The 22,043-nt window shown below is 44.4% G+C and overlaps 1 protein-coding gene across 2 annotated transcripts in view; it reads left to right on the plus strand.

Annotated features, from left to right (window-relative positions):
- The first annotated feature begins 231 nt into the window (after positions 1–231).
- jmjd6 (jumonji domain containing 6, arginine demethylase and lysine hydroxylase) overlaps positions 232–22,043 on the plus strand; it is a 59,176-nt gene continuing 37,364 nt past the window's right edge. The window contains exon 1 of one of the 2 annotated variants that reach the window (XM_060901442.1): positions 232–405. In XM_060901442.1, the coding sequence (XP_060757425.1) occupies positions 400–405 (6 nt within the window). In that variant the 5' untranslated portion in view covers positions 232–399. Of the gene's footprint in view, positions 607–22,043 lie in introns of both variants that reach the window. The other variant, XM_060901441.1, reaches the window with a different exon arrangement.

Raw genomic sequence — 22,043 nt, forward strand, 5'->3', positions numbered from 1 at the left:
TTATGCATTTAATAAGCTTTTATGAAGCACATTCTGCACTCACAATGAATTAATTCATCTGTTTCATAGAACTTTGGCATCCGTTGTATATATTTTGTATATTGAGTCGCTATGATATTTGCTACCCACCAGATGGCACTGTGAACTCCAGTTTCAGTGCTCCGAAGCTTCAAATCAGTTGCGCCACAAACAGGAAGAAGCTTTAAAAGCTTCACCGGGGCTTCGTCCGCCCATTGTACCTGCAAATATTTACATGTTTACTGGTTAAAGGCGCAGTGGAGAAAAATTATTTTTAAGCTATTGCTCAGCATCAGCTAAAGTTTCGACAAGGTTGGATAGATTTATGGGCGTGGAAACAGAGCCCAAAAGCCACGCATGCGCAGAATCGCTAAGTAGCACATGTCGGTAGGTAGCACAAATCGACAGAACACCTGCTAACCACTGTTTTGGAGACTCCGCTTGAAACACCTAGAAGGAATGAACCACAAAAGTAAGAAACGAATCAAAGAAGCGAAACGGAGCGCAAGGCCTGAACTAAAGGATTCACTTGACTGGACAAAACATAACTACTTCGAGACTTTTGATCTTTCGCACCGGACAGTGAAGGTAACTGAATGCTAGCTAGAAACGAGGGGCAACGCAGTCCGCTTACGTAAAGTGGCTACACGGCGTTTTAAATTAGCCCAAGCGGCCCCCCCCCCCATGTTAACCTGTTGTACGCGTTCAACGTACTGATAAGAAATCCTGAGTTTTTAGTTCCGCGTTAACATATTCGTTCATGAAGCGATATTATTTCGGACAACATTGTGTTCCAGTTGCCAGTGTGCTTCAGCTACGTTAGTTTCTGCACGTAGGCGATGGTGTGCGCAATTCAGCGCCTCTCTCTGGTGCGGAATTAATGCGGAACACTGAGTAATCAGTGAAACGACTGCAATATAACTTGTTTGTTGCTGTACATTCCAAATAAAGTTATCCAACGTAATGAAATTTAGGCAAGAATTAAGTTTTAACATGAAGCTGCTCACCATAACGGATCATTCTGATCTGAAGTTGTTTGGATACTTTAACCTTCATTCGCTCAGCTCTGTGCTTGGGTTGTATCCTGATTTTAATTACAATTCTCTTTGGATATAATTTTCTTCTAGCATATAATCAGATTGACTCTGGTTCAGTCCTTTTAGATCTTTTATAAGAGGATCATTTTTGGCATTGAATTACAGTTGTGGTCAGAAGTTTACATACACTTATCATGGGCATGAATGTCATGGTAATTTTGAGCTGTTAATGATTTCCTTGAACTGTTCTTTTTCCAGTGTGGAATGATGGTACAGCATTTTAATGACTTAAAAAATAAGAGTTGAGTGCACAACTTCTTGAATTTATTTTGGATTTTCTCTAATCCACACAGGGTCAATTATACAACCCCAATTCCAAAACAGTTGGGCCACTGTGTAAAACATAAATAAAACCAGAATGTGAATTTGCAAATCATGGAAACCCTATATTTAATTGAAAATAGTACAAAGGCAACAAATCAAACACTGAAACTGGGAATTTAATTGTTTTTTGCAAAATATGATCATTTTGAATTTGATGTCAGCAACATGTTTCAGAAAAGTTGGGACAAGGCAACAAAAGACTGAAAAAGTTGTGTAATGCTAAAAAAATAAATAAATAAAATTTGGTTAATTGGTAACAGGTCAGTAACATGACTGGGTATAAAAAGAGCATCCCAGAGAGGCAGAGTCTCTCAGAAGTAAAGATGGGGAGGGGTTCACCACTCTGTGAAAGACTGTGTGGGCAAACAGTGCAACAATTTAAGAATAACATTCCTCAGTATTAAATTGCAAATAATTTGGGGATCACATCATCTATGGTGCATAATATTATTAAAAGATTCAGAGAATCTGGAGAAATCTCTGTATGCAAGAGACAAGGCTGAAAATTGGCATTGGATGCCTATGATCTTCAGGCTCTCAGGAGACACTGCATTAAAAGCAGACACGTGTCTGTATTGGAAATCACTGACTACGTTTACATGCACGTCCAAATCGAGCTGCTGTTGGTCATCGAGCAAAGGGTCCCAGCAGGGGTGCCAGAGAAATCCAATCCTACATGCACAAGTGAAATCGGGCTATTGTGCACCCGAGCCACACGTGGCGCTACACGCCCCATCGTGTTGGTACACTTCCGGTTGTCGTCATGAATTAGAGCTATAGTGTTGCCAGATACTGCTGACGTTTTCCAGCCCAAAACATGTTCAAATCCGCTAAAATGCACTTAAAACCCCCAATCTGGCAACACTAGCAGTTCCGTGTTCAAGCTGTTAGGCTTGCTCTAACAGACTATGGCTACAAACTGTCCGGCGCAGACCACTGTTTTGTAAGACAACTTATTTTGCACAATAATATTTTTCTAAAGTCCATTTTTTGCTTACAAAAAAATATATTTTTTTTGCTTACAATTTAACTTATGTCTTAATAAACACACAAAAAGTTCAATTGTTTTGTTTTTATTGACATTCTTCAGATGTTGGACATGTATACACACACACACAAATACAATGACTTGTTTATGTACACAATTCACAGCTATGCAACAGATGTATTTGGTGATACAGTAAGTGAGCTAAATTTTAACAGTGCAAACAATGCCACAAAAAGAAAAGATTCATGCCGTTGTCATGATTCGTTGTCATGCCGACCGAGGCTGTTGTGTTTCCCACTTGTGGTCTCGTCACTCCCGGAAGTAGCTCGACAACTAGCTCGATAGGGTATACATGCATAAAGTAGCTCGGCAGAAATCGCATAAACTAGGTCGTGTAGCTCAATTCCGAGAAATCAAGTTCGGTTCAATTTCAGCCAAATTAAGGTGTCTACATGGCATTTTGAACTTCGATTTCAGTCGAGCAACGGCAGAAATTCGATTCTGTCTATGTGCATGTAAACGTAGTGACTGTATGGGCTCAGGAACACTTCAGAAAACCATCGTCTGTGAAAACAGTTCATTACTGCATCCACAAGTGCAAGTTAAAACCAGATATAAACAATATCCAGAAACGCCGCCCCCTTCTCTGGGCCTGAGCGCTTTTACAATGGACTGAGGTGAAGTGAAACATTGTCAAGGTTTGACGAATCAAAAGTAGAAATTCTTTTTAGAAATCATGAACACTACGTCATCCAGGCTAAAGAGGAGAGGGACCATTTGGCTTATCAGTGCACAGTTCAAAATCCAGCATCTGTGATGGTATGAGGGTGCATTAGTGCACATGATGATACATTTCATTTAAATCTATTAAGTGGTGCTGAAGGTTCTACAATGTCTTTTAACTTGACAAGGCCAAGGTCTATTAACTTCTTTTAGTGATCATGATTGACTACAACTGGTAGTTTCTCTTTGCCAGCATAAAAGGGATTTGTTTGACAGCACTCATTGGATTGACCAATACTCAGAACCATGGGAAACTCCAAGGAACTCAGTGAAGATCTAAGAAGGAGAATTGTAGATTTACACAAGTTGAGAAGGTCTCTTGGAGCCATTTGGACTACCTCTGAATTCTTCAACTTCACCTCAAATCAACAGCTGGATGGTTGAAACTTGGACACAGTTGGGTGTTCCAACAGGACAATGATCCCAAACACACACCAAAACTGGTTTTGGAATGGCTAAAGCAGGCTAACATTAAGCTTCTGGAATGGCCTTCCCAAAGCCCCGACCTCAATCCCATTGAAAATTTGTGGACTAAACTGGAAACCAACCAGTTTAAATGAACTTTACCAATTCTGTCAAGAAGAGTGGTCAAATATCAAGCCAGAATTATGCCAGAAGCTTGTTGAGATGCAGCTTGCTAAGGGACATTTAACCAAATATTAGTGGGGGTGTATGTATATATTTGAGGCTGTATGTATAATTTTTACCTTGTGTGGATTAGAGAAAATCCAAAATAAATTCAAACTTGTGCACTCAAGTTGTGTTTTTGAAGTCATTAAAGATGTATGCTGTACAATCATTCTACCGTGAAAAAAAAAAAAACAGTTCAAGGAAGTCATTGACAGTCCAAAATTACCATGACATTCATGCTCATGATGAGTCTATGTAAACTTTTGACCACAACTGTAAGTAATATTTTTAAATTCCTTCTGTTTATGTACCGGTTTACTTGCAAGTTGGCGCAGGTATTTTGCACCCATTACAAGTTTTCAGAATATTGCTACCAGTTAACCATTTTATCAAAGATCTTATACATTCCCCCCCCATACACTGAAGACTTCTGGGTTTGAGATCAAAAGCTAAATATGAGACAGTAGATCAGAATTTTAGCTTTAATTATCTGATATTTACTTCGATATGTTAAACAGATTAGACCATGGCACCTTTGGTGGCAGACCACCCAAATTTTAGATGAGCAAAAGGGAATCTGGTGGTTTAGCCCTGTCTTCATGTTTTAGCCCTATGTTTCAGTGTGAATAAAGGTGATCAAACTTGTCTCAATGATTGATCATTCTAGATTTAAAGCAAGCAGAGCTTTTATTTTTTTTAAAGGAAAGTTTGAAGTTTTTGACTGTATTTTTCATTTGACTTATGGAAACTAAAAGTGCTAGACTTACAAAAATGACATCATCCCTGGAAATTATACCTTATAAAACTAGATGTTAAATGGTTTACTGTCTAAATTGTATTTTAATATGAGAATGGGAACATGTTCTATTTAGCTGTTAAAGTTTGGCTCTTTTGAGTCCGCCATTACATGAATTCGTTCCTGGTAAGTTATTGTTAATTCAAAGGAAGTGATGTCATATGTGCAATGCTTGAAATTTCGTGGCATTTCTGGCTTTGTCTGCTTTGCAAAGTGTAGTACGTTTTTAACTTTTTTTTTTTTTTTAATTCCAAAACTAAAACCAAAGCATGCCTCCTAAGAGGTGTGTCGTTCAAGTGTGGCCAATAAAAAAACGGAATTTTAATCCATTATAGCCCAAAGTTGGCAGGACCCTTACGGAATGAATGGGTTCGATTTGTATGGACAGGACAGTTTGGTGTCTGCTCCATACATTTTGAAAGCTATATCTGTGAGGCAAATTCACATAGAAGGATTTGAGCAACGTCTGCTGCGTGGAGCAGTTCCTACAATCTGGAAACAAAAGTCAGAAGCGCCATCCCAAAGAGCTCACTGCACATTGTCAACCTTGTGTTAGGCACTTTCACTTTCAGCACTGGAGCCAGCAGAAGTGGGTGACTCGTTGTGCCATGTGCATTGTGTGCAGCAAGCACGCAGCAGCCAGGAATTTGTTAGGGTTAACCTCCAAAACTAAGTTGCTCATAAAACAAGTCTTTTCTGGTTCTAACAGTACTAATTAAGGCCATATAGACCCTTTCTATTTTGTGATGCATTGGGGGGGGATGTCAGTGTGCAATTATGGTTATTTATTTTTTACTAAAATCACTGCATCTCTGCAACTGTAAAAGGTTTTTACGACTTCACGCTCTCAGTCAAGTACTTTTGCAACTCTCACACCAGACTTTATAAGACAGCCATTGTCATCAAGTACACCTCTTTCTTCTAATTTACAGTGTGATAACTACCTAACTCTGAAATCAGATAAGAAAGCTCTGCGGTCCAAAATTAAAAGGCTGGAGTGTAAAGTAAAAGGAAACCCAAATACAAATCAGTCAGAGCAACTGGGTGAATGCATTTAAAACTGTGGTTGATTCTCCAATAACTGTTTCAGCAGGTATGTATACAGGTTTTATTTCTTTATTTGTGATGTATAATATATTTCATGTATTAAATCTGACTTCAAATCCATTGCATTCCAAATAATGTAATGGATCTGGTGTGCCAAAAGGCTTGGTTCCACAATACCGATAACTATAAATAAATCAGTCTTCTGCAGTTTGTTGTTGGTGGCCACACCAGACCGATAACGATAGCCCAGGCCTGGGTTTATCAGTATCGGTGAGATTTCTTCCGGACCAATTTTTCCAGACCTGAGTCTGATCCGATAAAACACCTGACCAATCAGGTAACTGTTTACATGTGACGTTGTCTGAGCACGTGCTCAATTTTTCCTGAGCATCTTTGTACATCCTTGTTGCATCAATGGAGGAGAAGCTGATTATAGAAGTGTCAAAGAATCCCAGGCTTTATGATTTAAAAAAAAAAAAAAAAGCACAAGCTGTACAAAAATACAAAAAGGAAGATGTATGGAAGCTTATCGGCAGTAGAGTGGGTATGATCGGTAAGTGTGTGTGTGGCTGTGCAAGATTAAAACAGAGATTTTAGAGCATGCAGCCACACACACTACACACACACTTTGCCACAAATACTATCTGTGGATCATGTTAAATAAATTAAATTTTGCAGCACAAAGTCTGTCTGATACACTTTCCTATGTCCCCACTGCCAAATACTATTTTTTTTTTTTAAATTACCTAAATTAGATGAAGCATAAAACTTGTCACCTTACTTACACCTGAGTCGCAGTGCTGAGTGCCCACTTGCGCAGTCACAAAAGAATGTTCGCATGGTAACACTTTTTCACTCATTTGGTTTCAATTGGTTTTTCTTTTGTGGTGGGAACGCCCACTGTAAACAGGATAAAATGTGTCTGTCATAGTTTAGGCTACCTGTTGATGTTAAAGGTTCATTTATTAGCACTCTTGAAGCAAAACACAGGGCATGTGTCTTTATGTATAGCTGTGTTTGTCATGCCACTGACTGTCCGAGTGGGTCTATTACATGTATGAGTGCCAGGAGTCTGAGGTTAGCAGTCATCTATGTGCTGCAGGATTTCATGCACCCAGATTCTCCTTTTCTTCTTTTGGCTTTGCCTCCTGTGCTAGATGAGCATAAAAAGCAGCTCTTTCTCGCTGTCAGCCATTGCATGCTGCCTAGTGCACTGGGTGTGCACACAAACGGCATACAACTGCTACATTTTCCCATGAAAACCAGCAGTTGGGATTATAGTTGTTGTGTGACTGCTCCAGACTGGTACTAAATTCAGGCATAGATATAGTTATCGGTGTTGTGGGACCAGGGCATAAAACAGCACTCAATGTTCCCTACTATAGGCACCTAAAAAATTATTAAAATTATAAAATATTATTAGGACACTTGTGTACCATCCTCTTGTAGGTCCCCCCCCCCCCCCCCCCCAAAAAAAAAAGAACTAGTATCAAGAACACATGCCATTGCAGAGAATATTATAGTCAGGGTGGATACAAAAGAAGGCTGTGGTGCACATGATGTCCCACATGCAGCGCTGCTGATCAGTAAATCGCTGTGACCTAAAGATAGCGGACAAGCTTTGTGGTTTTTGGAACAGAATTCAGACACAAAAATCTCTTTCTAACCAATTTCTTATTTATTGGTGAACTTTACAACCTATTTGAGCATATCGCACACAGAAAACCCAGTATTTTATGATGTCATTTTTGTAAGACTAGCACTTTTAAAGTAGTTGAAGAAACTCTGACTAGCTAGCTGAATCAAATCAAGGGTTTGCATGTTTAAATCTAAGCAGCTCAGCAGAGCAGTTTCAAAGAACTTTCTAAAGATGAGATCGTCATTCTAAGAAACATCATGGTTCGCTGGTAGTAATTCAGCATGATGTTGAATTCTCATCTTTAATACCAATTGATGTGAACAATTGCCAGTAATAATTTGGAGTGATTTTTTGAATTCAAGTTTTTAGTATGTTCAATCGTGTCACACAAGATGTTAAACACAAGCAGTAATCCTTGATCCTTAACTCTAAAAACTGACAAATTACTGTTATTGGTGTAATTATGATCAAACTTGGTTCAGTTCAATGATGGGGCTGAAACACCTGAAGATAGGGCTTTTGGTTTGTGAATGTGTTTATATGGGGGGATATATATCAGTCCCCCCAGGATTTCACGGGCCTTTTTTGTGATTGTTGCGGGCTAAAATGTCTGATGTTGCGGGGGGTTTTCCAAAAAATTGTGATGAAAGTTGCGGTGTTTAAGTTTTTGTTGCGATTACATTGCGGGAGGAAGTGAAAGTTGCGAGAAATTGTTGCAATTTTCTCTTTTTGTGATTAAAATTGTTAAATATTAAGTTATTATTGAAAAACTATTGATTAAAAAAAAAAGACACTGAGAAATGGTCTTATAAACATCTTTACCAATATAAAAGATTACTAGGACTACAAAAATGCAGAAAAATAGGCTTTACTTATCCAAATGCACCTGTTGGTTCAAAAGTTAAAGTGCACAGAACCTCACAGCACAACATGAAGTTACCTTAAAATATTATATAAACGCCTCAGCTTTCATGTAAGAAAATAAAAATAAAAACTATTAATACTAGTACTGTGTGCAGGCAGTCTCTCCTGAAGACTAAATTAAACAATAATTATAAACTAATAAAATAAATGGCTCAGGCTTCATAGAAGAAAAAAACCCCAATTTGAACAGAATCTCACAGTATGATGCTGAAGCTGCCTAAACAATGGAAAATAAAATACCATTTTGGCAAAAATGTTGTCATCCATTAATTTCTTGTATTAAGTAAAAAATAATTTAAAGTGCACAGTCCTTCACTGTAAACATAACACACTTTCAGTAACGGAATTTAAGCCTATATAAACACTGACTTGCACATCATGCAATGTTGCCAGATACTGCTGACGTTTTTCCTGCCCAAAATATGTTCAAAACCTGCCAAAATGCACTTAAAACCGCCCAATCTGGCAACACTGCGCACATACTGCTTCTCTTGAACGTATACACGGAAGTAAGGCGGAAGGTAGTTTGTCGACGTCACCAAGATGACGCCAACAATTGGTCAAATTTGCGGGAAAGTTGCGGTGATTGGATATAATTGCAACACCGCCCTGAATTCGTGGGGATTGGTTGAATTTGCGTTGAAGTTGCAAATCGCAACATTGTGAAATCCTGGAGTGTCTGATATATATACCTTTTTTTTTTTTGGTGTGTGTGATATATATAGTGTGTGTGTGTGATTTATATACGTGTGTGTATAATATAAATAAAAAATCTGTTTTCTAGAAGCAGCTTTACAGAAAAAATGACACCGTAGAGTATGGCGTAGCCGTGTACCCTATGCCACTGTTTCTCAACTGCTGGGCCGCAAATCTTTTTCGCAAGTTGAAGCTAATTTTTACTCATAGTAGGGTATGTGGTTGCATCTGATGTCGCATTTGCCTCATTAAGCTACGGTTACACTACAGCTTGCGGTGCTTTGTGATGGGTTATCAATGAAAGTGAGGCGTTTTGGTGACAATGTACACGTGAGCTAAAAGTCATGGTTTCACAGCAGGTGAACACTTGGCCGTCACACGCTTGAATCTGGCGCAGCTTGTGTGGCTGTGCTCACGGAGTGCATTGTATGCACTTGGGACCCAGTCGTTATGGGAAACACCTGAGACTGATTTGAGCGCAGTCAGCACGCACAGATACGGATGTTGTTTTTACAGAGGCTTTGTGAAATATCACTGTCACATTTGTTGACCATTTTTATAACACTAAGTATGCTACTTTGATTCTGCTTTTGTTAATATCACACCTGCTAATAAACACACTTTCTGTACTTGGATCCATCTACTGACCTCTATCTTGTAGTGTCCTGATCCCCAGATCTTTAACCCAGCCACATATAAAAAGTTGTACGCTTCCATGCTCTTCCAGGTTTTCGTCTGTTTGTCCGTGTAGAAGGATGTTTGCAGTAGTGTCCTGCACTCCCGCGGGACCCGACGCAAAGCAGTGCGTCGCGGGACAAATTTTGAAAGCTCATTGCGGGCGCGGGCGGGAGGGGGAGTGCACAATGCGGGAGCGGGCGGGGGAGGTGATAAGCTGCAGTCCTGCTAACTAAAAACGTGTTTAAAATAAAATTTATAAGTTATTAATTTATGTCTATCATATATAACTTGTGCTGGATATTTTATTTGGCATTAATAAAAACATTTTAAGATGCCTAAATTTGCGGATGTGGTCTAATCTCGCGTACGTTTCCGATTCCTTTCCGCTCTCAGTGCTTAGTTTCAGCACCTCTCAGTGCTTAGTTTCAGCACCTCTCAGTGCTTAGTTTCAGCACCTCTCAGTGCTTAGTTTCAGCACCTCTCAGTGCTTAGTTTCAGCACCTCTCAGTGCTTAGTTTCAGCACCTCTCAGTGCTTAGTTTCAGCACCTCTCAGTGCTTAGTTTCAGCACCTCTCAGTGCTTAGTTTCACCTAACCAACTTTGTCTGAAGGTGTCAACTGCATTCAACATGGCGGACGGAATGTCTCGATGTTTAAATATCTGTTGTTTGACGGTGTATCGCACAGATTGTCTGTCTATTTCTCGCTTTAAATTGAACAGTGTATAATCTGAGGAGCTGGTTGTGGTTGCGCAACACTTCATATGAGAGGAGAATGAAATCGCGGTTGGAATCATAACGCCACAGACTCGGGAGTGCGAGTGCGCAAAGCGAGAGCTGTCAATCAAAGCGAGAGCTGTCAATCATGAGCGCATGCAGCGCTCAACTTGGAATGTGTCAGCAGAATGTCAGAGTCTAAACAAACTTACAATAAACCTAACAATGCCACCTATAAATACACATGTAGATCTACATAACGTTATCTGTGCCATCTCACAGCAGTTTGCTTAGCTATTTTTAATCAGGGCAAATAGCCTTATAGCCAAAACTAGTATATGATGCTTTAATTTATGGAGATGCCTTTTGTTTACACGTGATTTCCAAATGAGGGGTATTGCGATTTTATATTAGTCTAAATGAACATCTACACCAAGTTGCAAGCATCAGGGGAAGATTATGGACGCACCAAATTTGGCTTAATGGTCATTTAATGGTGAAATGCTGTTCGCACTGTCAGCCAACTTCGGGTTGTTTTTTTGGATGTTAGTTAGTTCAAACTTGCATCGTACCATATTGGTTTAATGCTAACTTGGTTGGTTGTTTGGGAAACGCACCCCTGAACGTGAGCTGTAGATATTTATGCTCAAATCCACTCAAAGTAGGGGGCGGGGCACCATCACGCTGTGTCTTTTAAATTATATTAATTTCTTATAGGCCTACTTGTATTTCCTAGAATGTAAATGTGAGGAGTGACACAAGCTATGTGCAATGTACAATATTCTTAATATCCACTGTAGATTTTGGTAGGTGTGTTGGGTATCTCTGTAAAGCCTCAGCTGCGCATGCCGCCTGGCAACGCGCACCCTAGCTATGTGCACTAGGTGAAGGATCGGTCAGTGGAGAGCTCAGCTAACCTCAGCATGTTTAATTCCCCAAGCCAATGACAAGAACTTTCGTGAGAAATAACACAAATGTCTGCATCATGCGGGATTTGCGGGTGGGAGCGGGACTGAAAATCATAATTCTTTGCGGGCGGGACTGAAAATTCTGTCCCGCACAGACCTCTAGTCTGCAGCACTAGGTAGTTTGAGATATCAGGGTAACTCAACGGATGGATACTTTTCCAACTCCTAGGAAAAATCTTTAATGTGAAAGGATTGGTCCTATTGAGTGGTTTCTATATCCACTTCTTTTGAGTGTACCCCTTGGTCTTAATAACTTGCTTGTTTCCTGTACACAAACATGGCAATAAGTTCTTGTGTTAATCGACCAGACTCCACTTTTGGATCATTCATCCCTTTTGACTGAGAGTACCCTGCATGCAGGCTTTTATGTTGGCTTCTGGCACATACATACGGTTTTAAGTACAATACCTACAATTAAAAACAGTTTGTTTTTATTGCATTTTTTAAAATTCCTGTGCTCCCCTCTGTAACTGGGAGTGATGTTGCATTTGATTAATACAATTTTACAGTAGATTATAATAGAATAGATGAGCCAAAGTCATTGGGGATCTTTTTTTTTTTAAATGGGCCCCGACTCGTTACAAATATGAATAGGTGGGCCTTAAAGTAGGTTGAGAACCCCTGCCCTATGCCTGACGTGCACCTCCCCAAAAATGTCAGTAGGTGACGCAGACTGCAATAACTGATTGGTCTGCTTGGTGGTAGCATCGCATTTCTGGCTGCTGTTTCTTCTTGGTGAAAATAGGAAATCTACTTTCACAATATTGTCAATATAAAAATATTAAGTGTGAAGCTCACGAGCAACTGTAGAGCGTTATAAGGCCAGTATAATCATGCAGGCACCCCCCCCCTTCCCCTCTATCGATTTTCTTCTAACAGATTCCTAGTAAACAAACCATGTAGGTGTTTCCCATAATGGCTCAATAAAAATAAAGCATCTGATAGTGTGTTCCACAGAAATTTTGGAGACTATGGGGGCGTGTTGCACGTGTCCAGTTGAATTGCAGGGGTGCGGGGGGGGTTGTTCAGCGCGCGGCGCGCGTGTCCGGTTGAATTGCAGGGGTGTGGGGGGGGGGGGGTTGTTTAGCCTACTAATACTACTAAACTAAGACTAACAAAGAAGAAATTTGTTGGTATTGGTTATGCACCTTGTATTTTAGCATGTTGCTACAGAGGGCAGTCCTACAAGAAGAACATATTACGGATAGCAACAAAACCAAACCAAAAATCCTACAATACTTCACACCCTGAACTCCTACAAAAAGTCCTACAAAACAAGGACTTCTAGCTCTGCTGCATGTCAAATGTGACCCTGACAAATGCCTGCCCTATTTACAAAGACCACACCCTGCACTTGTGCATTTGATTTTTTTTTTTTTGGCTTTGAGAAAGAGTTCGAGTGCCCTTTCATAATTTATATCTTCTGGTTGTGGCCCGTTAATGGAAATCCTCAAGCAGGCGGCCAGGTGCTCTCCTTGCAGTCTGTTCCGAAGGTCTGTTTTGACCTAAAATGGCAAACAACTTAATACTACAATGAGTCAAGTGATTGTAGAGCTCACTCTGAAATATTTAATTAAGTGAAAGTGAGATTGAACTTAGGTGGGATTTGAGCATAAAAACAATGGGTAAATGTAAATTGAAATTCACATCACTGGTTTGCCTGCAGATGTCCTTACCCTGTTCATTGTGGAAAAGTCTTTCACAATTCATGCTTGACACTGGCACAACAAGGGCAATCGCTGCTAAGTGGCTGAGTAATGGGTATATCTGCCCCCATTCATCGCACTCACTTGCTAGGAGTGTTATACCAATTTGACATCCTGACTGTTGGTAACTCGCCAGCGCCCCTTATAACGATCCCACAATTCCTTGCGTGCTCCACCCGGATGTGACGTAAGGTGGAACTGCTTTAACTGTATCGAGAGCGCCTCGATTCGTCCTCTCATGTTCTGACTACTGGAGTGGTCGGACGGACTGTAGGCACGCTCGCCTACAGTGTTGAGACTAACCGCTATTGTCTGAGAACAGCCTGTTCAAATTAGTTTCGGCCGAACTTTTGAACGACCCGCTAAGTTTCAGCGATATAGTGGTTTTGATTCTAAACCTTTGCAAAGTTTAACTACAGTTAAGTAGTTTTCCACGCTAAGAGGCATTTGCGGACAGCTTCGCTCCTCTCAGCTTTTTCTCGTCGACGCATCACCGGAGGTTTCTCCTGAAGCACCGTGGGCCAGCTAGGCCTCCATCTCCCTGCTTCGTTAGCCGCGGTTGGACGCAACGCGCCGCTAACCTCCTCTCCTCGGACTGCGACCCTCAGCGCGGACATCGGAGAAAGAACTTCCATCGCATTGAGTAGGCACTTGGGCAAATTTTTAATTTGTAGCTTATTCAGATGGTTGTTAGGGTCATGTTTAAGCTTTGAGCTATTTAGCATACCCGCTCAGACACGGAAGGTGTTTGTTTGTTTTTATTGTTTGTTTTGGTTCTGTTTTTTTCTTTGAACTTGTTAGACAGGGTATCTTGCATGATATCTTTCCTTAACTCCATTGCTAGCTTCCCTATCTGATTAGCAGCGCAGCGACAAGTTTGTTATTTTAAGCTCCGAGGCTAGACCGCTACAAGGCCTAGTTCTCTCCATCCAACACCTATTATACACACACATACACTCTCTCTCTCTCGCGTTGAGTTCTTTGCCTAGATAGTCTGTTGGAAATTGTTAAGTGCAGTGTTTGGATCCAGCTGTAGCGTGGTCAGATTCTCCTTAGCAACTTATTGCTAGCTACCTCAGGGTGATACGCTAGCTCGTAGGCTTGTGTTCTCGACTAGGCCTGCAGGCGCCATTTTTCCGACGCCATTTTGTTACCTCCCTCATTGAGTTACCTGTGATACGACACCTAGGCACTGACCGCCATTTTGTTTAAGCATTGCCAGAGTGGCTAGTCATTAGCATCTGCCCACAGATACCTACACAAAGCACACATTAGCCACAGAGCTAATCCTTTGTTCTATTTAGCTAACATTCCTTTGTTTTAGCTAACATTCCTTTGTTTTAGCTAACGACAAGCTAGGTCTCACACACACACCTCCACACACACACACACCTCCACACACACGCACACACAAGGGATTCTCTTCTTCTATCTCTTTCTCTCTCTCTCTCCCTCAACTTTATAGTCCAGGTGTAATTGTTCCATTGTTTTGTCTTGTTATTACCTTTGCCGACATTGAATGTATTTTGAGATTATTATTATTAGTGAGTAGTAGACAAATAAAAGCTAATAAAATTGAATTGCATTTTACTTGTTCCTGTTGTTTATTCACAAGGTCAACTATTTAGAACTCCTTTTTCCTTCAGAATTTAGCTTTTGTATACAACTGGGTTTCCCATCTAATACAGAGCTACCATTAATCTTGAATGTAACCATTCACGGTGAGTATTAAGATTAATAATTTAAGATTTTATGAGACTGATCTTTATTTATAAATTGATTAATTTAATTATCAATTATTACATAATTTATAATTTAATTAATCCCAATTCAACCTACATTAAAGTGGTGCCTCGTGTGAGGACTAGTTTAATGACCTTGTGAATTTCTCAACAATAACTTGTAAACTGCTGTATACCCAAAATCAACTGCCAAGGTATAACACAGATGACTTTAATGGTGAATCATTAACAGTGTGTTAATCACAGAACTGAAATTCAGCTGCCAACCACAGTTAGCTGATAAACTGGTTTAATTGATTAGTACATTAGAGTAATATCTAATCCAAGTACTTAATTAATATTATTAATAATAATCATTATTATTAACTAATTATTAATTGAGCTAATTAATACAAGTGAAACATTAGTGAAAAACAAAGTAGCTAAGAAACCACATCAATTATTTAGCAACTTGGATTGAATTAAATTCTAACCTAATCAACACCTAGTATTAATTTCCTTTAAGTTAATTAATACATTTCGAACAAAATGTCGCGTTCCCCATCAAGGGAGTCAGAAGGGCCCCTCCTCTCTCTCTTCGACGTTGTAGGCGATTTAGGCCAAGTCCCGGAGGATAGGAGAAATTACTTCTGTGATCTGGACCAAAAGGCTCGCTTTGATGAAATACACATAGCCGTTAGGGAACTTAAGGAGCGTACTATGACTCTCCCAGAAGGGCTACCCAAATTGTTCATGATCTACTATAAGGAAATGGAACATGTGTGTATGACCCTCGAACAAGAGAAAAGAACACTAAAACGACAACTGGCCGAAGCTCAAAGGAGAGCAGAAAGCGCGGAGAGTAGCCTCGTGGGCCTGAGAGCCACACAAGATGAACTAAAGCGCGAAATAGAATACCTCAGAGAAGAAGTGACGCAAGCACGTCGCTCAGATGAGGGATCGGCCAAACCCTCCCAAGAACAGAGTTCCGCTCTGGAGGAGGAAGAACCTGAGCTTAGAACGGTAGATCAGACACCGCACTCAAGCTCAACTCGCGTGAAAGTCGCGCGATCGCCACCTCGTGGCGCTGGGAGTTTTTACTTTACTCCCCACTACACCCCCTCGCGCTTCAATATCGCTGCAGCCTCTAGCCCGCAGAAAACGCCGCGCTACGTACCCTCAGACTCCTCTGACGGAGAGGCCGCCTACAAGCCGAAACGCAGACATAGGCGATATGAGAGCAGCTCAAATAGCGAAGACAGCGAGGACCCCTACGGGTCAAAATCAAAACGCCTCGTCGCAGAACGCAAAACTAGGATCCGCCAAATCGACGTCCTTGCGAAAGACATAGAGCGTTTTGAGCCGGAAAATCATAGATACCGAAGCGTTAATGATTATTTCCGGGAAATCGAGCGTAGCCTCCTGGACCTGCCAGAGGCTACATCGCATGAAAAGGCCAGACTAGTCTGGAAAACTTTAGGTAGTGGCGTACGAGCATTCGTTGAGACCTTACCGCAGTCAGTCCTCGACAACTACAAGAAAATACGTAAGTACTTGAAAGAGGAATACTCGTTGTACGAGGACGAGACTGCTGCGACGATGGGTGCCATTCTGATCAGACAGAAACGAAGCGAACACCCTCGCGAGTACTACCGTCGGCTCCGCGCAGCGTACTTTCAGGGCAGAAGCGAGCCCGGGCTAGAGGAAGATCGCAACTTCAAGTCCCTCTTCCTCCATAACCTTCACCCGTGCATCCGTAACCAAGTAACACTCGCGTGTCGCCAGCGCCCCCATACTATGAGAGAAATGCGTCGCACCGCACAACTAACGTGGGAGACGTTCGTCCGACCCACAGACCGCCACGAGGACGATCCCAGAGTCCTCAGCCTATATGAGCAGGAAGGTCAGTCCTTAGGCCTAGAAGGGGGTGAAGCCCCAAACCGCGGGCCCCCTTGGGCGAACCCAAACCCCGGCCACCAGACGTCGAGTCAACCCAAAGGTAACTGGAAAGTTCGACAAGCTGGAGCCAAAGGGGAACAGGGCCCCAACGCCCACGGGCAAGGTAACCGCAAACCTGGCAGTCACGGCCCTAAATCTCAGAATAGCGGACAGTCAAGGCCCCATCGCAACTCCTCTCGAAGGGAGCGGAGCCCTAAGCTAGCTACCGCTAAACAAGCCAACCAAGAGCCGCTTGGGATGGCAGAACTGAGGGCTGAATTAGCACGGATTAAACAAGCCAACCAAGAGCCGCTTGGGATGGCAGAACTGAGGACCGAATTAGCACGGGTTAAACAACTGCTGAACAATAAGAACAGGAAGGGTAAGCCGAGCAAGGACAGGGACAAACCGTCAGCATGACTAGGCCGGGACCCATCCCCACCACCACCGCGTGTCTACCTCGTGGGGTGGGGAAAGGACCCCTGCCCAATAGGCAGCGATGAGTTGAAACCACCCCCTCCGTTAGTGAAGCCTGACCCGCAGGATGCACCCCTGACGCAGTTTCTTGGAGATTTGGTTAGGAAAGGCAACGCCAAGCGTATCTATAGCCCAGTGGTGGTAGAAGGCAACGTTTCCCTCCAAGCTCTCTTGGATACCGGGTCAGAAATCACCCTGATGTGTTCCAAAGTCTTCGCAGAGGTTTCTGATGCGCGGCGCGCGCAAGGTAGACCCATCAGAACCGAACGTTGTGACGTCAACTTGGTTAGCTTCACCCAGAATCAAGCCCCAGTAACAACCATTGCATGGTTAGAACTCACCTTCCAGGGCATGTCCATCACTCACCCCACTTACATCTGCTCTGTTGGGGTAGAACCGTTCCTCATTGGCCAAGACCTACTAGATAGGCTAGCGCCCCTCATTGACTGTCGTCGTGGGCAACTGTGGGCCCAGGTCGCGTCCCCACAGACCCCAGATCCTCGTCGTCATGATCGAGCCCGTTGCGATGAAGTTAGCGTGGATGCTACTCCACCGATAGCTGAGTCAGGGCGGGTCCCCGAGAACCTCGAGACCACTCCGCTCCACCCTGAGCCGAGTCAAGACGCACCAAACTCAACCGACACTCTTCTCAACCGCAACGCGCTTGATGACCACCCGTCTTTCCTTTGCTTTCTTGGCGAATCTGCCCCAACCAGGTACTACCCCTGGATATCTGGCAACATTACTGTCAACGGCGTCACGGCACCGGGCGTCAGGTTAGCGCTTTGGTCAGAGAAGTCAGCCATCAGCCAAACGTGGTTTGACATAGTGCGTCAGAGCACTCCTTCCCCTGTCTTTGTGCAGAAGAGCCACCGGCTACTGTCAGCCGAACAACCACAGAGCCCCATCAAAGCCACGGGCGTCTGCGCCGTGTCGCTCGCCATCGGTCAGAGAGAATTCCTTCATTTCTTGAGTGTCGTCCCCGGACTTCCTGACCCACTGGTCATTGGGGCAGACATCTTGGTCAGACTGGGAGCCCAACTGGACCTAGTCAACCGGGTCATCTGGACCCAAGCCGACGCTGCTAAGCACCCGTTCCAAGCTGACCCGGAACAAATGCGGTCAGGACAAACGATTCCCCAAGCCTGCCATGTCGCTAGCGAATTTGACATCGTCATTCCCGCTAGGACTGCTGGTTCCCCTCTTAAGCTGGTCATCATGAAAGACCAACAGTTTCGTAGCCCCCAGGCGTTCTTCCAGCCTCTCAGATTCTTCATGGAGCTCGATTTAGCCGTGTGTGGGACTCCGCTGCTTGAAGTGAGTCATCGTTCCGCTTACCTCCTGGTTCAAAACTCCACGCGGGACGCCATCATGATCCCCGCCCGTCGGCCTTTAGGCCTTCTGATAGACCAGGCATTCCATGACTTTGAACTCACCATTCCAGTCATCGGTGAGCTGCCAACGCCGGACACTCATTCCGATCCAGTGGAACCTCCCTGGATCACTCTTCCTTTCCACATGATCCGCGTCGAACCTCACGACATGCTTCGCGACGAGCGCATAGTCATGACCAAAACTGACACCCCGAAACACATGCTGGTGTATGCTCTTGCCACGCAATCGAGCAACGTCACCCCTGCAACTGAGGTCGTTGATTCAGCTTTAGGCGAACCGTACCCAGGCTTCGAACGAGAAGTTCAACAACAGCTGGTGAAAGCTGACAGCCTGACCACGGACGCCCAGAGACGACAGCTCCGTGAACTGTTCTACGACTTCAAGGCGATCTGGGCGCGAGATTCTAATGACTGCGGAGTCACGGACATCCACACCGTCCGAATCCCAACAGATCCGAACGCTCCACCGACGTTCGTGCGGCAATACAAAATCCCGTTAGCCGCATACGACTCAATACAAGAAACACTGGACACTCTGCTGGAAAAGCAGATCATTCGTGAGTGTAACTCGACTTACAACTCCCCCTTGTGGCCGGTGCTGAAACCGAACGGCAAGTGGCGTCTCACCATTGACTATAGGCAGCTGAACAAGCAAGTGCCCTTGTCAAGATGGCCCATGATCCATCTGGATCAAGAACTTGCCAAGGTGAAGGGTGCAAAGTTCTTCTCCACCACCGATGTGGCGAGTGGATTCTGGACCATGCGCGTGGATCCAGCTGACCAGCACAAGCTGGCCTTTTCCTTTGGGAACCGCCAGCTAACTTTCAACCGATGTCCGTTCGGCTACGCGAACTCCCCCGCTGAATTCAACATCATCTTGCATAAGGCAATGAGCGATGCCGCAGCTCGTGGCAACTTGATCTATGTCGATGACATCCTCATTAGGTCACAGACTTTTGATGCACACCTCGAAGAGATACGCCATGTTCTGTCTCAGCTGTCCAGAGCAGGAGCGAAGCTCTCGGTCACCAAAGGGCAGTGGTGTCGCACCAAAGTTGAATACGTTGGACTGTGCGTTGGGCCAGATGGCATTGAACCCCAGTCGGGGAGGGTGCGGGCTATCCAAGACATCAAAGCCCCATCCAACGTACCCGAACTCAGGAGCTTCTTAGGGGTCTGCAACTACTCCCGACAGTTCATCGAGGACTACGCGGAGATAGCACGACCGCTCACCGAGCTCCTCCAAAAGGATAAACCCTTCCAGTGGAGTGAGCCTCAAGAACTCGCGTTCAAGAGCATGAAGCAGAAGCTCTGCTCTGCTCCCTGCCTCGCGTATCCCGACAAAGACAAACCGTTCTTCTTGGAGGCTAGTTTCTCCACCCACTGCCTGAGCGCTGCACTGTCACAGCAGCATGACAAAGATCGCCGTGTCGTAGCATACGCCAGTCGGCCCCTCAGTGCTGTGGAGTTTAAATTTTCAGACTGTGAAAAAGCCCTGCTGGCCACGGTCTGGGCCGTTGAACACTTTCGCAGTTACATTGGTGGCCAGAAGGTGGTGATAGAGACCAATCATCAACCGGTCTCGTTCTTGAACAGCCAGAGGCTGAGAGAGGGAAGAGTTTCGAACAGTCGCATCGCAGCTTGGATGATGGCATTACAGGGCTACGACGTCGAGGTGAAGTACGCCCAGAACCACAAGATGGCGCTTGGCCGAGGCCTGGCGGAATGCCAGCATTGCGACTGCGAGAATAGTCCGGATCAAACCGAACTAACAACCGTACCTGCTCTCCCCTCCGACCACCACTACTATGACGAGAACGTCTGCAAAGACCTCCCCACCGCTTACATAGATGGATGCTCATTCCATCCTGAACGCAAAGTCCAAGCCGGTGTCGGTATCGTATGGGCGAACGGCCCTATACAAGGGAAATACCAACATCGACTCGGGGCTAAGACTAGCCAATATGCGGAGGTAGCAGCCGTGCTCATCGTCCTGCAACAAGCTGCCCGTGAGAACATCAAGCGGTTAGTCCTCTGCTCTGATTCAAATTATGCCAGGCATAGCTTCGTCTCACACTTTCCTTCGTGGAAGGTGAAGGACATGAAAAACGCAAGGGGCAAGGAAGTGAAACACTCCGAACTCTTCCTAGCATGCGATCGACTCGTAACCGAACAGGGAATGTGCGTCTATTGGAAGAAGGTGAAGGGACATTCTCAAGTCCCAGGACCTGACAAAGTCGGTAACGATGAGGCAGATGGCCTCGCCAAAGCGGGAGCCGTAGACGGCCCCCTTTGGGAATTCCAGCCGTCATGGCTTCCCGAGACGCCACGCCATGACGTAACCGCGATTACTCGCCGACAGGCTAGAGCAGGTCAAACTGACGCAGTACCCCAAGCAGGAACAGTGCAACTCGGCCGACTGCCCCAGGATGCCGACCTGGTGTCTATGCAGGAAAGGGATCCCGTGATCCACCAGATCCGTAAGTTCCTTGCGGACCCCGTGGCGTCCCCAATTTCCCCACAAGAGTTGCAACAGTCCCGAGACTTAAATCACCTTCACAATCTCAAAAACGGCTTAAAACTCAAGAAAGGACTCCTGGTGTACACACCACGCAACCAGGGACCTCCCCGGTGGGTCGTGCCCACAGATCATAGGGGGGTCATGTTGCAGTACGCTCACGACAGCCCGTGCGGGGGCCATAGGAACGCTCAGGCGACCTACCAGACACTCCAACAGATTGTCTATTGGCCCTTCATGATTCAGGACGTTACCGAGTATGTTAAAGGGTGCTTGATTTGCTGCCAATTCCGACCAGCCCAACCGTTGAACCGCGCCCCACTGCAAAGCAAAGGCATCTCATTCCCCTGGTCTAATCTCCAGATAGACTGGGTTGGACCGGTGCCGAAATCGGCTCGAGGTAATAAGTACCTCCTGACCGTCACTTGCGCGTTCACGAAGTGGGTGGAATGCTTGCCCGCCCCAAACGAAACCGCAGAGACCACCGCTCTCCTTCTTATGAACCATGTGTTCAGCCGTTGGGGCTTGCCCCTATCCATTGATTCCGACCGAGGTACTCATTTCACCGCAGAGGTCATGAGAGTGTTGTGGGAGATGCTCGGAGTCGAGGCAAAACTCCACATCGCGTATCATCCTCAGTCTTCCGGTCAGGTCGAACGCGCCAACCAAACCATCGTGAGCATGCTTCGCAAGTATGTGAGTCACCATGGCAAAGATTGGGACATCAAACTCCCTCTGGTGCTGATGGCCATTCGGTCCACTCCTCACCGCACCACCGGAGTCACCCCGTTCGAAATGATGACTGGCCGTGAAATGGTTCTTCCCTTACACCTCCTCTACCGACCAGAGGACCTAAGCGTTGCCACTGCGTACACCGCACACCAGTACGTCACCGACTTGCAACGCCACTTGCAGGCCACATTTGCGTGGGCCCAGGAACACCTCGAAAAGAGTGCGAAAGGACAGAAAGCTTACTACGACAGAAA

Source organism: Neoarius graeffei, chromosome 20, assembly GCF_027579695.1.
Source record: "Neoarius graeffei isolate fNeoGra1 chromosome 20, fNeoGra1.pri, whole genome shotgun sequence".
Classification (NCBI taxonomy): Eukaryota; Metazoa; Chordata; class Actinopteri; order Siluriformes; family Ariidae; genus Neoarius; species Neoarius graeffei.